This window comes from Rhinoderma darwinii, chromosome 1, assembly GCF_050947455.1.
Source record: "Rhinoderma darwinii isolate aRhiDar2 chromosome 1, aRhiDar2.hap1, whole genome shotgun sequence".
Lineage (NCBI taxonomy): Eukaryota > Metazoa > Chordata > Amphibia > Anura > Rhinodermatidae > Rhinoderma > Rhinoderma darwinii.
This window is the reverse complement of record NC_134687.1, coordinates 386900589-386919936: the sequence shown is the minus strand read 5'-3', so window position 1 is coordinate 386919936 and position 19348 is coordinate 386900589. Positions and strand designations below refer to the sequence as shown.

The following is a 19348-nucleotide window of genomic DNA, read 5'->3' as shown; positions in this document are numbered from 1 at the left end:
AATACAGTTCTATTCTATACTTGAGATATTTAACTCCGCAAATGTTAGAATACAAAACGTAGTTAATAATCTTTAATTTGATCTATACTTATTACATATTTTAGATAGAAAGCTGCAGAAATCCCCAAATATTTCATCAAAAGTGACTGGTCCTAAGAGGTATTGGGAGAAGTCCAGTATTGCTTGGTCCTCATACACACACGGAGAGCTGAAGTCAAGGTTTGCTTATCCTGTCATTCTTTAGCTCATTTATGGGTTTTGAAGTGTCATTTTTGGAAAATGTGGAACCTTCATTACTAGACTTTACTAATATCTGCAGAATAACAGGCAACTGAAATATTACATCACCACCTGTCTCACCATCATCCTTATCTCTTTCCAAAGCCATCTTCTAAATCCTATTTGAGAGTTGTCATCCAATAACTCACAGTACATTGTCTTTAGTTATGGCCTTGTATTAGATGGCTTGTCATAATTGGTTCATACTGTAAAATTATAAATGTAAGCTCTTGAAGTTTACCTGAAACCCTCTATTAAAGGGATTGTCTCATGACAACAACCCTTTTTCATATACCCTATTAAAGCATATGGACATTAGAGAGCCATTCACAAGCAGCGGATCTTGCTCTGGCGGATCCAAACAGTCCATGAATTACATGGTCGGGCCTTTCAGTTGAATGGCTAGAAATGTATGTATGGCTAGATACAGATTCCCTTGTCAATAACAATTGGTCGCCAGGGATTAGGGAAGGCAGACCCATTGAGATCAGTTGATCACTAGGCTTCTATTTACAAGATAAACCATGTCTTCATAAGATAAACCTTTAATGCAATTAACCAGTAAGTGTAAATACAGATGATTACTTTGGAGTGAAAAGAGTATCACATAGGGCTCAATCAGATGAGCGTGTATTTCGTCCGTGTGACGGCCGTTAAAGCAACGGCCGTCACACGGACTCATGTATTTCAATGGGGTCTTTCATACGACCGTTGTTTCAACGAAGCGTGTGAAGGGTCCGTGAAAAAATAGGACATGTTCTATTTTACCTTGTGTCACGCATTCCTCCATATACTCTAGTCTATGGAGGATCCATGACAACGCGTGACGCTCAGGTGAACCTCGGATGTGAAAAACTGCAGTTTTTCACGTCCGAGGTTAGCTACGCTTGTCTGAATGTAGTCTTAGGCCTCATTTACACGTACGTATCCGTTTTGTGTCCGCAAACAACTGACATGTTTGTCATGCATTGCAGTTCCGTTTGGCATCCGTGTGTGTTCCGTGTGGCATCAGTTGTTGATGTCTTTATGTGCACATTTGTTTATTTATTTATTACTTTTTCTCTTCATTTCTTATGAACTTGTGCGTGAATCATGGACAGCACACGGATGTGCGTCTGTGTGCTGTCCGTGATTTACACGCACCCATTGACTTAAAAAATACTGCATGTCTGAATGGCCCCATTAAATTTCATAGGTTCGTGTGACGGCACTTATTTTTATTTTTTTCTTTCAATGTAATTGATGCGTAAAACACGACATCAATGGGCGGCTAGGTGCATGAAAACGCACCAATATAGGACATGCAGTGAGTTTCACGCAACGAAAATTCTCTGCGTGAAAACTCGCGCATGTGTGAATAGCCCCATTAAATCAATGGGTCTGTGTGCTGTTGCTTCAACACACAGCACACGGACGAGAATCACGCTAGTCTGAATGAGCCCTTAGGCTACATTCACATGAACGTGGCCAACCTTGGACGTGAAAAACTGCAGTTTTTCACGTCCGAGGTGCACCCGTGCAGGACGCGTTATCGCGGATCCCACATAGACTAGAGTCTATGGAGGGATGCGTGACACAAAGTAAAATAGGACGCATGGCGTAAATACAGGGGTCGCAATTGCGACCGGGTCCTGAAGCCCACGGCCCCCCGCACAACATCAATGAAAAGTTGCTATAGTCACGGGGCCTATGTAATAAACTACACGGTCCCCCGTTACTATAGTAACTGACAGCACGTACATTCCTTGTTCCGGAGCGCAGCGGAGGTCCTCACGTCACAGCTCTGTGCGCAGCACATGGCGTCACAACGCTTTGCACTGCGCACAACATCCCGACCCTGGATGGAGTCAGGCGCTCCGCTGCGACCGAAGGGGAGGGTAAGGTCAATGCCATTCTGCTGGAGCTGATGGGTCGGGTCTGACTCTCGGGACCCCTGCCAGTCAGCTGTTTTGAAGGGGGGGCAGCCGCTCCTACTTCCCCCTTCATTCCGGTCACTTTCTCACACTGAAACGCCAACACCGATGTCTCAGCGATTCACAGTGTGATGAAAATGAAGGGGAAGTATCGCTGGTACGAGCGTCTGCACCCACTTCAAAACAGCTGAGAGTCAGACCCCTACCCATCAGATATTGAGATAGGCCATCCATGTTTAGTGTCTGGACAACCCCTTTTAAGCCTACCATGTGGTAGGCTTAGACACAGGGCCCCAGCAGACAGTCATTTTATACTGTATAAGATTACTGTCTGCTGGACCCTGTATCTAAGCTTACTTTAGGCTTAGATACAGGGTCCAACAAACAGTATCACACATGCACTTGGGCCCTGTATCTAAGCCTACCATATGTGTTAGGCTGTGTTCACATCACCGTTACCTTTCCGTTGGAGGTTTCCGTCAGGTAACCCCTCAACGGAACGGCAAACTGAAGCCTCATCTTCCGTTTCCCTCGCTAAAGGTTCCCGTTTGTCACCGTTGTGACAGGGTCCCGTTGTTCTTGACCTGAGCTATTGACTCTGTCAAAACAATGGAACCAATCAATAGTGAGGGAAACGGAAGCTGAGATTTCAGTTTGCCTTTCCGTTGAGGGGTTACCTAACGGAAACCTCTGACGGAAGGGCAGTGGTGATGTGAACAGGCCCTTACTAATGTTTGTTTTTTTGGTGTTTGTGTTTTTTTACAGGTTCGGTCATCTGATTCGAGGACTACTTCAATCACTGATTTTTTTTATTATCAATAAAATGGTTAATGAGGGTTGTGTGTTTTTTTTTTATTTCAATAAACCAGTTTTTTCTATGTCTTTGTATTTTTTTGAAACTTTATTACTTCTGCCTTATTAATAGCTGCTGGCTGATTGACGGTGTCCATTACTAAGGCAGTGCTTAGTGTTAGCTGGTGCAGAGGCTAACACTAACCCCATTATTACCCCAGTATCCACCGCCTCCAGGGGTGCCGGGAAGAGCCAGGTACGATCCGGTACCCGACCCTCTGTAGTGAGGGCCGGGCACTGGGGCGGCCGCAGGCTGGCATTTCTAGGCTGGGAAAGGCCAAACACAGTGGCCCTTCCCACCCCTGGTAATGCCAGTCTGCTGCTGCTGTGTTGTATCTGGCTGGTTATGAAAAATGTGTGTGGGGGGGGGGGGGGGGGGGGAATCCTCACGTCTTTTTTTTAACAAATGAATAAATAATTGGAAAGAACGATGAGGGGTTCCCCCATTTTTATAACCAGCCAGATACAACACGGCAGCATTACCAGGGTGGGAAGGGGCACTGTTGTTCGGCTTTCCCAGCCTAATAATACCAGGCTGCGCCAGTACCCAACCATCACTACAGATGGTCGAGTACTGGATCGTACCCGGCTCTTCGTTGTGGTGGTTGGTACCGGGGTAATAATGGGGGTTAGTGTTAGCCTCTTCATGTCTAATATTAAGCCCTGCCTTAGTAATGGACATTGTTAATCAGCCAGCGGCCATTACTAAGGTGGTAGTAATAAAGTTAAAAAGCTACAAGGACATAGAATTTTTTTTTTATTGAAATAAAAATCCTGCACAATCCTCGTTATCCATTTTATTGATAATAAAAAAACACTGTCATCGCAGTAGTCCAACAACCAAATCTGTAAAAAACACAAACACGATAAGAATTAGTAACACGTAAAAAGGCAAAACAATTCTTACCTTTCCTGGGTCCAGCGCTGGAACTGCAATGTCAGCGAGCTGGGCCTTATATCTAATCCTATCATGTAAACAACACAAAAGTTTGAACAGCACATTCCAACAAGATGATACAAAATGTGTATGCAGGTGCAAGAACGCCTGTGACTGCAAATATACAGTAGCCAAATAATGGCGACAGCACACTGCGACACTAATGCCACCTAAGCCACTAAATATAAATAAATATGCATTACTGCTCAATCTACTTACAATAGGGAGGTTCTTTGTGCACATTTTGGTCAAAAAGTGTTTGCCCTCCTGCCACGACAAGACGACCTCCATAGGTGGGGACCTACTCTGCACATACACCCAGAACTGGGACACAGGCCTCATGCACACAAACTTATTTTTGTCCTTCCGTAAATAATGGTGTAAATACGGGTTCTTGGTTACACGTATTCGACCCTTATTGCACCAGTATTTACGGACCCATGCCCGTAAATACGGGTCCGGTGTCACCAGTATTCCTCCCGTATTTACGGGCACGTTTTCGCTGCAAAATTGCACTGCAGTAATCGGCAGCCCTTCTCTATCAGTGCAGGATAGAGAGAAGGGACAGCCCTTTCCGCAGTAAAAGTAAAAGAAATTCATACTTACCCGCCCGTTGCCTTGGTGACGTGTCCCTCTCTTGACATCCAGTCCGACCTCCCTGGATGACGCGGCAGTCCATGTGACCGCTGCAGCCTGTGATTGGCCTGGGATTGTCTGCATCGGTCACATGGGCTGAAATGTCATCCCGGGAGGCCGGACTGGAGGAAGAAGCAGGGAGTTCTGGGTAAGTATGAACTTCTATTTTTTTTACACGTTGATTTATATTGTGATCGGAAGTCACTGTCCAGGGTGCTGAAAGAGTTACTGCCGATCAGTTAACTCTTTCAGCACCCTGGACAGTGACTATCCACTGACGTCGCCTAGCAACGCTCCCGTAATTACGGGTGCACACACGTAGTCACCCGTAATTACGGGAGCCCCATAGACCTCTATGGGCCTGCCCGTGCCGTACTTACGGCCTAAAATAGGACATGTTCTATATTTTTCAACGGCCCGGGCACCTTCCCGTAAGTATACGGGGAGGTACCCGTGGCCAATAGAAGTCTATGGGCCCGTAATTACGGGCCGTGATTACGGGCGTTTTTACGTTCGTGTGCATGGGGCCTCAGCCTACATATATATCTGGGGATGGTAGGAACCAGCATTCAACTAATTAAATAGCATTCAACTAATCAATATCATGTGTGATACTGTCTGCTGAGCCACTGTATCTAATCCCATCATGTGTGATACTGTCTGATGGGCTTTATATCTAATCCTATCATGAGTAATACTGACTGGTGAGCCACTGTATCTAATCCTATGATGTGTGATTCTGTCTGCTGAGCCACTGTATCTAATCTCATCATGTTTGATACTGTCTGCTGGGCCTTATATCTAATCCTATCAATTGTAATACTGACTGCTGAGCCCTGTATCTAATCCTATCATGTGTAATACTGACTACTGAGCCACTGTATCTAATCCAATCATGTGTGATACTGTCTGCTGGGCCTTATATCTAATCCTATCATGTGTGATACTGTCTGCTGAGCAACTGTATCTAATCCTATCATGTGTGATACTGTCTGCTGAGATATGCTGTATAGATATGCTGTCTCGTATATACACATATACGCACATTTTTTGGGGGGTATATGTATTGGGACTATTTCCCCTGCCATTTCAAGACCTTAGTGACGCCCCCGGCTGCTAGTGCTGCATCGTTGGGTCACTTAGGAGACCCAGCGATGCAGGTGAAAGCTGCGGGCCCTCGGCCATGAGAAGTTTTGGGGTGGGGGGCCCAAGAACCTTTGCATCGGGGCCCATGAGCCTTTTGCTACGCCCCTGATAGGACGTGTCCTATTTTTTTCATGGACCCTTCACACGCTCCCTTGAAAGAACGATCGTGTGAATGGCCCCATTGAAATACATGAGACAGTGTGACGGCCGTTGTTTTAACGACCGTCACACGGATGTGATACACGCTCGTCTGAGTGAGTCCTAAAGGCTTACCAGCTTCTTATTCCAGGAACATGCGACCCCTTTTAAGCAACTATTGTTTTACATTTTATTTTGCAACATTAGCTGTGTAATTTATCCTCCTTCACTTAGCTGACATTGTGCACAGAAAGTAGGTTATCTGCAGTAACAAGCTGGTGTATATTCCTCATACCTGTTTTTTAAATGAGATGGAATATGTTACATGCTGGAGCGGAGCACAAAGCTTCCTTGCTCTGCAGTGGATATTATAATGATAAAAAACACTTTAATATTTTATTAAACTCTTGTCATTGCTGCAAGGTCAGCAGAGCAATGTTTGATTCAGTAGTACGAGGCTCCCTGTGGCCGTTACTTTGTTTCCAGCATCCAATTCACCCAGAGATGTCTGCTCTGTAATTACAGATCATTTAAAAGAGAATAGTCCCCGTGATTTTCAGCTGACAAGCTTTCAGAGAGACCTGAGATGTAGATTATTAGTTTCATTACAACCGCAACGCAAATATTTTACTTCGTATAAATAACGTGAGCGTGTGTAAGGGATGTTATATTTAAGCCTTAGGGTATGTTCACACGTCTTAACAAATTACGTCTGAAATTACAGAGCTGTTTTCAGGCGAAAAAAGCTCTTAAATTTCAGACATTTTTGCATGTACTCACGTTTTTCGCGGCGTCCATTACGGACGTAATTAGAGCTGTTTTTCAATGGAGTCAATGAAAAACGGCTCCAAAAACATCCAAAGAAGTGTCCTGCACTTCTTTGACGCGGGCGTCTTTTTACGCGCCGTCTTTTGACAGCGACGCGTAAAATTACACCTCGTCTGAACAGAACATCGTAATTCCCATTGCAAGCAATGGGCAGATGTTTGCAGGCGTAATGGAGCCGTCCTTTCAGGCGTAATTCGAGGTCGTGTGAATATACCCTTATTCAAACGAACGTATAAATCGGCCATGTGACGGACATTTTTTTAACGACCGTCAAACGGCTGCATGTAATTTTATGGGGCTATTCACACAGCCTTTGTTTTAACGGACCATGTGAAGGGCAGCGTGAAAAAATAGGACATGTCCAATATTTGTTCGTTTTCACGGATCCCTCAACAGACTCAAGTCTATGAGGGATCCATGAATACAGGTCCCGCACGGGTGCCAATCGGCAATGAAAAACTGCAGTTTTTCACGGCCGATTTGACACACGCTCGTTTGAATAACGCTTTACTCTATATTTCACAAAACCATAGCTTAGGCTGTGTTCCCATCTGCGTCGGTGGCTCCATCAGGAGCCTCTGTTGCAGATTCTGTTACATTTGCCAGACAGAATAGCGCAGCATGCAGCGCTATTTTGTCCTGTAAAATAACGGAAACCATGACAAAAACTAGATTAAAATCAATGGGTTTTATCAGGTTCGCCGTTGTGCTTCCGTCTTTCAAATTTTTCTGTTTCTGTAATGGAACAGAAAAACGGGAAAGCTAGCAAAGATGTGAAAAAAGCCTTACCTAGAAGTGATTAGTACCTTTAAGGGTATTTACACACAGGCTATTTTCAGCCATTTTTCGGCCCGTAAACGCCACGAAAAATGTCTAAAAATGCAGGGGCTGAACGCCTCTAAACATCTGCCCAAAAACGGTGTTCCGTTCGCACGGGGCATTTTTTACGCGGCCGTTTTTAAAAACGGCTGCGTGAAAAAACGCCTTGTAAAAAGAAGTGCATGTCAATTCTTGAGCCGTTTTTTATTGACTCAATAGAAAAACAGCTCCAAAAACGGCTGTAAAAATCGCAAGTTGCTTAAACAGACTCTGTCACCACATTATAAGTGCCCTATCTCCTACATAATGTGATCGGCGCTGTAATGTAGGTGACAGCAGTGTTTTTTATTTAGAAAAACTATCTATTTTCACCACATTAGGAGGGATTTTAGCTTTATGCTAATTAGTTTCTTAATGCCCAAGTGGGCGTGTTTTTACTTTAGACCAGGTGTGCGTTGTACAGAGGAGTGTATGACGCTGACCAATCAGTGTCATACACTTCTCTCCAGTCAGCGCATAGTGACACTGCGTTATTCACTATGTGCTGTCTTATACTGACACATTAACGTTACTGAAGTGTTTAGACAGTGAATAGACATTCCACGGAATGTCTATTCACAATCCCTGCACTTCGTTAAAGTTTGTTTGGTACTTACAGCAGAGCAAAGCGTAATCTCACGGTAACCTGTCATTTACAGCGAGATCTCGCAAGATTACGCTTGCCTCTGCTGTAAGTACCAAACAAACGTTAACGAAGTGCAGGGATTGTGAATAGACATCTCATCCTGGCTGAAAGGAATGTCTATTCACTGTCTAAACACTTCAGTAACGTTAATGTGTCAGTATAAGACAGCACATAGCGAACAACGCAGGGTCACTATGCGCTGACTGAATGAATTGAGAGAAGTGTTTGACGCTGATTGGTCACTAGTCAACGTCATACACTCCTCTGTACAACACCCACTTGGTCTAAAGTAAAAACATGCCCACTTGGGCATTAAGAAACTAATTAGCATAAGGCTAAAAATCGCTCATAAAGTGGTAAAAATAGATAATTTTTCTAAATAAAAAGCACTGCTGTCACCTACATTATAGCGCCGATCTCCTTATGTAGGAGATAGGGCACTTATAATGTGGTGACAGAGTCTCTTTAAATAACGGCTGAAAATCAGGAGCTGTTTTCCCTTGAAAACAGCTCTGTATTTTCATCTGTTTTTTGTTAAGCGTGTGAACATACCCTAAGTATGCAAACAGAACATATTACTGACCCATAGGCATTCTGTGTGCTGCCACATTGTGCCTCTGTGTGGCGCTGTATTCTCTGTACACCTCCAAAATACATCATGCTATGGAGCATGAGGCATTTTTTCCTGTAGGTTTGATATGAAATTGGAAGCATATGGAGGTACAGTATGGGCCGATAGCAGGATATGGGCTACGTATTATAGATTCATACAACATAGATCTGTAATACTGCCATGTACAGTCTCATTTACATGAAGCAATTGCCAATAAGTAATATTGTTCCATTGATAAGACGTCTCTTTAGGCCCCATGCACACGACCGTGTAATTACGGACCAATTAATTTCTATTGCCCACGGACACCTTCTTGTATATTTACGAGAAGGTGTCCGTGCCGTAGAGAGGCTACGCAAAAGACTGTGCTTCCATACTTTATATCGGAGCACAGCCCGTAAATGCGGGTGGCTGTTGGCTGTTGGCCGTCGGACGTGCCCGTAATCAGCTAGCAATAGGTAAGAAATCACTCCCATACAGTGGCCATGAAAACTACATGTGGCTTTCTTGCCACTGGTTAGGTAACACTAGTTTATCATTTTGTATTTACGGTGCCTTTTATGAATGTCAGAGAAAAAACACTAGATGTCTCCAATGAGTCAGTTCTCTACTTTGCAATAATATAAACTGTCGTTTTACATATGTAGCAAGTTAGGTGAGGATACATTCTCTCAGCGTTAACCGGTTAACAAAACTGTATCCAGTTTTCAAGGTTAGTTTAAAACGGTTTCAGAGTCTGAAAGGTCTCCTCGTGTCTGGTGTCCTCAAAGCTTTATCTGCTGGTCAACTACATTATGTAGGGATCCCGCAAGTATAGGAGGTCTAACGTATAAGCATTATCTTAGTACAAATTGTTATAAAGCAGGTGGAAAACATGTTACAAATTGTATAAACAAAATGTTTAATATTTTCAACAATCCCGGTTCTCTACTTGGCTGACTAAAATATGCATGCGGGGTGCTTGTGGTGTAGCACGCTATATACAATTATCCCTAAACTAATACTCAAATAAAACAATTGCAATACTCCAAATATATGAATAAATATAATGTATGCACTGTGAAAAGGAGGACGAGTTGTGCAGCGGCACTGCAGATGTCCCAGCTTTTTACCCCACCCCCTAAATACAAAGGTTTCCAAGAGGTGTCCAACTACAGTACCTTAATTCTAAAATACAAAAAATAATGATTTTACGTCTCGAAAATAGTCACAGGTACTGTTCACGTAAGGCTTATTCCCACGAACGTGTATAAATTGGGCCGTGCATCCGTGCGGGACCCGATTTTACAGATCGATCATAGACTTGAGTCTATTGAGGGATCTATGAAAACGGGCAAAAAATAGGACGTCGTGTTTTTTCTCAGGCCGTTCACGCAGTCCGTTAAAACAATGGCCGAGTGAATAGCCCCATACAAGTACATTGATTTTTATGCAGCCGGGTGACGGCCGTTAATAAAACAGCCGTTACACAGCCGATTTCCACGTTCATGTCAATAAGGCCTAAATCTTCAGAGGAATACTTTACCACTAACACTGTGTAATAGACGAAAAGTGCTGTGTTGCAATCAGTCGGTTGATGTTGGTTCATGGTCCTGGGGATTTTGGGACCCGTAGTTCCACGCAAGGAAGGAGCCTCTTGTAAAGCTTTCAATATTGACATATGCTCACACTTCTCCGTCACAACAACTTTTAAAGTCAACACAACAAAGTTCAGCACAGCTAATTGTTCATTTAAATGAAATCGTTTTACATGGTGATCTTTTATTCCATGAGGTTTCCAAAGATGTGATAGGTCCTCTTTAGGCCAGGTTCACACACACAGTTTTGATGCAGTTTTTGGTGCATTGTTTGGCTCCGTTTTTGAGACAAAGCCAGAAGTGTATCCAAAAGGGAGGAAAGGTATACAGCTAAAAACCACCTCCAAAATCGCGGCCTGCCATTGCTCGGCAGTTTCCTTCAGCCCCATAGACTTTAAATGGAGCAGAACTGCGCATGCCCGGCCTCTGCGTCATTCAAACGCCTCCTAGTCACTGTCTTGCGGCTAGTAGGAACGGGGGACCTAGTCCCTTCTTCTGGCAATCGGTGGGGGTCCCAGATGTCAGACCCACACTGATCTAGCATTTTTCACTTTTGCCCACTAAGTCTGTGTCACCCAAGGGAGATAAATGTTGGAGACAGGAATACACCTTTAATCTATAAAATTTCGGCTGCCTGCAGCCACCACTAGAGGGAGCTTGCGGCATATGATATTTTACAGCATTTATTGAACTCGATATTTGCTGTACAACTCCAGATAAAGTAAGTTCCCTCTGAAGAATGTATTATTCAATTCAATTGTGGCTGGTGGTGGGGGACAGCACAGTGGACTCCTTAAATAACCAGGCCGCTAAGAGCAGTACCAGGTATTTGCCTTGATGGCGGCCCTCTACTCATATGCTTCCTGTAGGCCACAAATATCAAGTATAAAATGCACTTTGTAAAAGTACTAGGTGCCAGTAGAAAGACCAGGTAAGGCCCCAATAAGGAATTCATGGCAATCAATATCGATAATCACACATTGGTGTTTTTTATTAGATGGTTCGTCCACACAGCAGAAAATTCATCCATAAGGAATACAACTTCAATTAATATGGTCAGTCAATTGAAATGTTTTAGAATACCGTTATGTAAGTACGTTTCGGGTCTCCCGGACCTTTATCTATGGTATCTATGTAACAAAATATATAGTAAATAACAATAATATTGATTAGAATTATAATAATAATTAGAACGAAACATGTATATTTGTTTTGTATTATTTATTATTGGTCCATATTACTGTCATTAACTATATATTTTGTTACATAGATTCTGTTGATCGTTCATAAAGGCCCAGGAGAACCGAAACATCCGGTACTTACATAACGGTATTCTGAAACATATCAATGGACATATTAATTGAAGTTGTATACTTTATGGTTGCATTTTCTGCTGTGTGGACGAACCATCTAATTATAAACACCAATGTGTGATTAAGCATTGATATTGAGTGCCATGTATTCCTTATTGAGTCATGTAGGCCACAGGTCACCAGTTTGGCATCATTGCTCCACTCCCTTTATACTCACTACACTGGATCCATTTCCTAACGTTATTTCATGATACTACATATGAAAAATAAACATACACACTAAACTGCTAAGAAATATCATATGTCAGTAATATTCACTGGCGGATAAGATTGATGTTTGTAGAAGAAATTGGCATTATATGTAAGTGCAGAAGCACGCTTTTATAAATCAACAGCAATGCGATTGAATCTGAACTCCATCCCTTTAGCCACAATTAACCTAAGATCTGCGAGTCCTTGTAAGCACAGAGCAGTCACAGCTCAGTAGTCCAGTAGAACAAAGTATTCCAATGCAAACACTAAACATTCCTGCCAGGTTTTTACGTATTCATTGTTAAATTGGACAAAATATTCATGTACCGAGCTGTCACTTTCCAAAGTGGCATTGTTGTCAGGCAGCACTGAAATGACATAAAGTATTACTCCGTATTTACACCTGGCTCCTTGGACAGAGGCGTAGCTAGGTTCTCCAGCACCCGGGGCAAAGATTCAGTTTTGCGCCCCCCCCCCCAACCTCTTTCCCGACATCTCCTTCCCCCTCGCCGTGTTTGTTTTCTCTACCAATCGATGTGTCATTTCTTTTTATGTAACGCGAGCATAAAATTATTTGTACATTTCACAAGCAATATGGTTCTATACACAACACCAGAACCAAGCTCGGTACATATATACAGCCCCAGAAGCAAGCTCAGTACATATATACAGCCCCAGAACCAAGCTCAGTACATATATACACAGCACCAGAACAAATACAGCTCAATTTAGTACAACCCGTGCCGTATAGGTTTGTACGGCGTAAAACTACAGCTCCCAGCATGGCCCGAACAATGGTAAGCATATGCTGGGAGATGCCGTTTCACAAAAAATAAATCCTATCATAATCATACCACCCATCATCTCGCTGCAGATCATACAGTGACTACAGTGCTGATTAGAGGCAGAATAAACATTTACATTAAGTGACTCACCGGTGACGTCTCAGATTCTAGTAATTTTTCTCCATTTGGTCCAGACCTCTATGATGAATTCTCCCGGTCCATTTCTGCAGTTTGCCGCTCACATGTCTTCAGCTTCTCACTTTACCAACATTTCTGCACCTATAAATAAATATAAAGTTATCATTATACCACACACTACGCCCCTAAATATAATAGCGCCATACACTGCACCTCTAATTATAATAGCACCATACACCATGTCCCACACACACACACACACACACACACACACACACACACACACACACACACACACACACACACACACACACACACACACACACACACACACACACACACACACTGTGCCCCCTGTAGATAGTGCCTGCCATAGAGCCCCTGTAGATAGTGCCCCCATATAGACCACCCCTGTATATAGTGTCCCACAAATAACTCCCCCTATAGTGCTCTACAGATAGCCCACCCCTGTATATAGCCCCCTGTAGATATAGCCCACCCCTGTATATAGAGCTCTATAGATAGCCCACCCCTGTATATAGCCCCCCTGTAGATATAGCCCACCCCTGTATATAGAGCTCTACAGATAGCCCACCCCTGTATATAGCCCCCCTGTAGATATAGCCCACCCCTGTATATAGTGCTCCACATATAGTGTTTCACAGATAGCCCACCCCTGTATATAGCCCCCCCTTGTACATATAGTCCACCCCTGTATATAGTGCTCCACTAGATAGTCCACCCCTGTATATAGTGCTCCACTAGATAGTCCACCCCTGTATATAGTGCTCCACAGATAGCCCACCCCTGTATATACTATATACAGTGGTGGGCTTTCTGTGGAGCACTATAGGGGGAGCTATTTGTGGGATACTATATACAGTGGTGGGCTATATCTACAGGGGTGGGCTATATCTACAGGGGGACTATATCTACAGGGGGACCATATCTACAGGGGGACCATATCTACAGGGGGACCATATCTACAGGGCTGGGCTATACACAGGGGGGCTATATCTACAGGGGTGGGCTATACACAGGGGGGCTATATCTACAGGGGTGGGCTATACATAGGGGGGCTATATACAGGGGGAATATATATATAGGGGGCTATATCTACAGGGCGACTATATACTGGGGTGGGCTATCTATGGAGCACCATATACAGGGGTGGGCTATATCTACAGGGGGCTATATACTATATAGCCCACCCCTGTATATGGTGCTCTATAGACAGCCCACTCCAGTATATAGCCCCCCTGTAGATATAGTCCCCCTGTATATAGCCCCCCTGTAGATATAGTCCCCCTGTATATAGCCCAGCAGATATAGTCCCCCTGTATATAGCCCAGCAGATATAGTCCCCCTGTATATAGCCCAGCCCTGTAGATATAGTCCCCCTGTATATAGCCCCCCTGTAGATATAGTCCCCCTGTATATAGCCCAGCAGATATAGTCCCCCTGTATATAGCCCAGCAGATATAGTTCCCCTGTATATAGACCCCCTGTAGATATAGTCCCCCTGTATATAGCCCCCCTGTAGATATAGTCCCCCTGTATATAGCCCCCCTGTAGATATAGTCCCCCTGTATATAGCCCAGCAGATATAGTCCCCCTGTATATATAGTCCCCCTGTATATAGCCCCCCTGTAGATATAGTCCCCCTGTATATAGCCCAGCAGATATAGTCCCCCTGTATATAGCCCAGCCCTGTAGATATAGTCCCCCTGTAGATAGACACCCCCCGTAGATAAAGTCCCCCGTGTAGACAAAGTCCCCGTCCCCCCCCGCAGATACAGCCACACGTCTATTACAATTAAAAAATAAATAAATTTCAAACTCACCTTATTCCCGCTCCCACGCCGTCCGGCAGCCATGGAGACCTGCTCTCTTCTGCGCAGGTCTCCAGGGGGTTGAACGCGGCGTCTATGAAAGGCGCTGATTGGCTGGGCAGGATGACTTTCCCTGCCAGTCAGTCAGCGCTTTTCATCGACGGAAGCGTCACTGGTACAAAAGGTACCAGTCGCTTCATTCGTGGAGAGGCGCTGAATGGCCGGGCACGGAACGTGCCCGGTCATTCATTGCTTCTAATTGTACCTGTGTCCTTGCGACAAAGGTACAATTATAGTGCAGGAGGAGGGGGCGCCCCCCTCTGAACTGCGCCCGGGGCACACGCCCCGCTTGCCCCCCCCTAGCTACGCCCCTGCCTTGGAAATAAATGGTGTATCTTAAAGTGCAACTCCACTTATGATCTCCCGCCTGACCTGATATCGGGCATGGAAATATGTGTCATTCGATTCCCACAACAACTGTAGAGAGCAGTAACTTTTCCACATGGGTAATATGGGTGTTCGACACTTGAATATTAATACCAACGGCTCGCGGTTAGTTAAAGGGTTTTTCCGAGTTAAAATGTGTATGTGTTAATGCTTGTAACTTATGAATGTATATGCATACTCGAGAGAACAGCAGGGAACGCGCATGCGTGTTATGGGCTGTACAACAGAACAGCCCATACACGGCAGGTCACAAGTGTCGTGTCGTATACCTGGAAGAGAATTAAAGATCAACACAGCGACCAGAAAGTGATGTCACCCGTCAAGTACCCCACGGCAGCATCTGGAAATGGGGCCAATTTGGAAAATACATTACAAATGTATTTACATTCATAAGTTACAAGCATTAACACATACACATTTTAACTCGGAAGACCCCTTTAACGTGACCCACCATACTGCTACAACACTGATGACGCAGTCTCAGGAGCTGAGCCAAGGCCATCACTTGCGGGTGTGGGCTATAATATACAGCTGACAACTCACTCTAATGGCCAGAATCGGAGATAACTCTCAGCCACTGACCGAGCTATCTAAGTGATTAGAGAGGGATCAATGCCCCAAGAACACAATTGTTGTGTGCCAATGGGTTGCTATGGCAGCCGGGGGCCTAAGAATGGCCCCCAGGTTTGCCATACAAGGAAGCCAAAGCCTATGAGCAGGGCCGGCATCAGAACCCGGCGAACCCAGGTAAGTGCCGGGGCCCACTAACCTTGGGGGGGCCCACTCAGCCGCCGGGTGCTGATGCTGCAGTCATTACTCCTCCAAGAGTGGAATCCCCGGCAAGAGAATTGCCAACATTCTTGCCAGGTATTCTGCTTCTAGAGGGAGCCCCTGTCTAGGAGCGGAATCCCCCCTCTTTGGTACTGCCACACAGCCCCCCTTCCTGGTAGTGCCACACAGCCCCCTCCCTGTAGGTAGCGCCTTTGGGTTCCCTCTAGGGGTGGAATCCCCAGGCAGAGCATTGCCAACGCTCTGGCCAGGGATTCTTCTGCTGGAGAACCCCATGGTGTCAATGTCCATATATGGACAGTGAAGTCAGGGGCTCCTCCTTTAGCGGAATTTCCGACCAGAGCATTGGTGACGCTCTGGCCGGTGATTCTGCTCCTAGAGGAAGCCCCTAACGTCACTGTCCATATATGCACCATGTCACTAACGGGCTTTATTCTGATGCATATGCCTTGTTACGGCAGCGCCGCCGGAAGCAGTAATAACTCCCTGCTCTCAGCTACCGGAGGTAGCTGAGGGCTTGCAGCAGACTTGCTCGAGTGAATCTAAATCAACATCGATATCGCCCGTTTAACCCCTCAGATGCGGTGGTCAATAGTAACTGCCGCATCTCAGTGGTTTTAGGGGAGGGGGATCCCTCTTTCACCCCATCGGCGCACCCTCGATGCGATCGCGGGGTGCCAAAGGCCCCCAGATCTGCCTTTAGTCAAGACCTGCTAGGCCATTCTAGAGGCCTGTCAGTTTTAAACTGACAGGCAGTAATACATTGCAATAAAGAAGTATCGCAGTATATTATAAGAGCGATCAAATGATCGCAGATTAAAGTCCCCAAATAGGACTAACAAAAAGTTAAAAAAGTAATAAAGTTAATATTAAGTAAAACAAAATTTAAAACCCACTTTTTCCCTTTACAAATTGCTTTAGTATGAAAAAATGAAAAAAAGTAAGAAAGTTACACATATTTGGTATCGCTGCGTCCGTAACGACCCCCACTGTAAAACAATTACATTATTTAACCCGCACGGTCAATGCCGTAAAAAATAAAATAAACAATGCCAGAATTTCTGTTTTCTGTTCATCCTGCCTTCAAAAAAATGTGATAAAAAGTGATCAAAAAGTCGCATGTACTCCAAAATGGTACCAATAAAAACTACAAGTAGTCCCACAAAAAATGCCCTCATACAGCCGCATCGGCGGAAAAATAATAAAGTTATGGCTCTTAAAATAAAATATACTAAAACAAATAATTTTGAAAAAAAAGTGTTTTAACTGTGTAAAAGTAGTAAAACATAAGAAAAGCTATATAAATTTTGTATTGTCGCAATCGTAATGACCCGCTGAATAAAGTTATTGTTATTTCTACCATGCGGTAAATGGTGTAAATTTAAGACGCAAAGAATGAGTGGCGAAATTGCAGTTTTTTTTCTATTCCCCCCCAAAAGTTAATAAAAGTTAATCAATAAATTACATGCACAACAAAATGGTGCTGTTAAAAGAGTACAACTTGTCCTGCAAAAAAAACAAGTCCTTATACAGCTATGTTGATTGAAAAATAAAAAAAAATTGATTGGTCATTAACCCGTTAGTGACCGGCCCATCGTGTTTTTACGTCGGTCACTAACGGGCCTTATTCCGATGCCATAGACTTTTTACGTCGCGGCATCGGAATAAGTAAACAGAGCAGGGAGCTGTCAAATCTCCCTGCTCTCAGCTGTCAGAGGCAGCTGAGGTCTGAGAGCGATATTAGTATCGATCTCACCCGTTTAACCCCTCAGATGCGGTGCACAATAGCGAGCACCGCATCTGAGTGGTTTTGGAGAGAGGGAGGGAGCTCCCTCTCATCCCACTGACACCCGGCGATAAGATCGCTGAGTGTCTGTGTCTCCGATGGCAGCCAGGGGCCTAATAAAGGCCCCCAGGCCTCCATGTAATGAATGCCTGCTAGATCATGCCTCTGGCATGACCTAGCAGATGCCTGTCCGTTTTACATGGACAAGCATAATACACTGCAATACAGAAGTATTGCAGTGTATTATAAATGTGATCGTATGATCGCATATTGAAGTCCCCTAGTGGGACTAGTAAAAAAGTTAAAAAAAAGTTTAAGAAAAAGTGAAAAAAAAAAAAGTGAGAAAAAATGAAAAACCCACTTTTTCACATTACAAACAGCTTTATTATTAAAAAACAAAATAAAGTTAAAAAGTTACACATATTTGGAGTGTCTGTGTCTCCAATGGCAGCCAGGGGCCTAATAAAGGCCCCCAGGTCTGCCTGGAGAGAATGCCTGCTAGATCATGCCGGAGGCATGACCTAGCAGATGCCTGTCCGTGTTAAACGGACAGGCAGTAATACACTGCAATACAAAAGTATTGCAGTGTATTATAAATGCGATCGCAGAATCGCATATTATAGTCCCCTAGTGGGACTAGTAAAAAAGTGAAAAAAAGTTTAATAAAGTTAATTAAAAAAAAATTTAAAAAAAATGAAAAACCCAGCTTTTCCCCTTACAAAATGCTTTACTATTAAAAAAACAAAATAAAGTTAAAAAGTTACACATATTTGGTATCGCCGCATCCGTAACGACCCCGACTATCTACCATCTACCCATAGACTATCTAGTCTGGAATATTGTTATTATTTCCAACCAAGCGCACTATCTACAGTTATAGTGATATTCCTCTGCCCAACACAACCATTCCCTCTGAGCATGCGCATGTGTTCCACCGACGTGTCAGTGGAACGCACGGCCATCTTGGCAGATGCATTCCACACGTCTAGACACACCCACCATCTTACACACACATATAAACCAGGAAGTGACCAGGGTATACCAGCGCCAACACAGAGCGGTAAGCCGCCGGTTACTGACCACAGCAGCGCTATATACGCATCATATTTTGTACCGATCCAGTCCCCAGCACGGCTCAGGTAAGATACACATCATCTGAAGATGTTTAGGGTACTACACCCCCGCTATTTCACCTGTATCATCTATTTGTCTCCACCTTCTGGTCGCTTCTATATGACATGTCTATGTCCATGCTTTCTTCAGTGATGCATTCTGTGTTCATTTCTGCATTGTATATACCTGCATTGTGTATACCTGAGTTGTACCTCCATATTGTCCGTAAAATATGACGACCGTATCTATATTTATGCCTTAAATCAGTACCATAGATCATCATGTGATTCCACCGCACCTTGTGCTCGCACAACGATTCGTATCGTCCAAATTATGAGTTTCCTAGACAAAAGATTTCTCTCCATAGCCATATGGTACATTCCCTGATGTGTTGCATGTACCTGGGATCTAGGTCTCTGTTTCCTCCTTTTTGTTTTCGTTTTTGATTTTAATTTTCACGTTTATTTCAT

At 44.0% G+C, this 19348-nt stretch overlaps 1 protein-coding gene across 3 annotated transcripts in view; it reads left to right on the top strand.

Moving 5' to 3' along the window:
* The window catches only part of LOC142652779 (uncharacterized), a 159986-nt gene that overhangs the window by 4971 nt on the left and 135667 nt on the right, over positions 1–19348 (top strand). For all 3 annotated transcript variants that reach the window (XR_012847929.1, XM_075828466.1, XM_075828459.1), the window contains exon 3: positions 105–219. Coding sequence is in view for 2 of the 3 variants with exons in the window: in XM_075828466.1 (XP_075684581.1) it covers positions 105–219 (115 nt within the window). In the remaining variant the exon portion in view is untranslated. The remainder of the gene's footprint in view (positions 1–104; positions 220–19348) is intronic.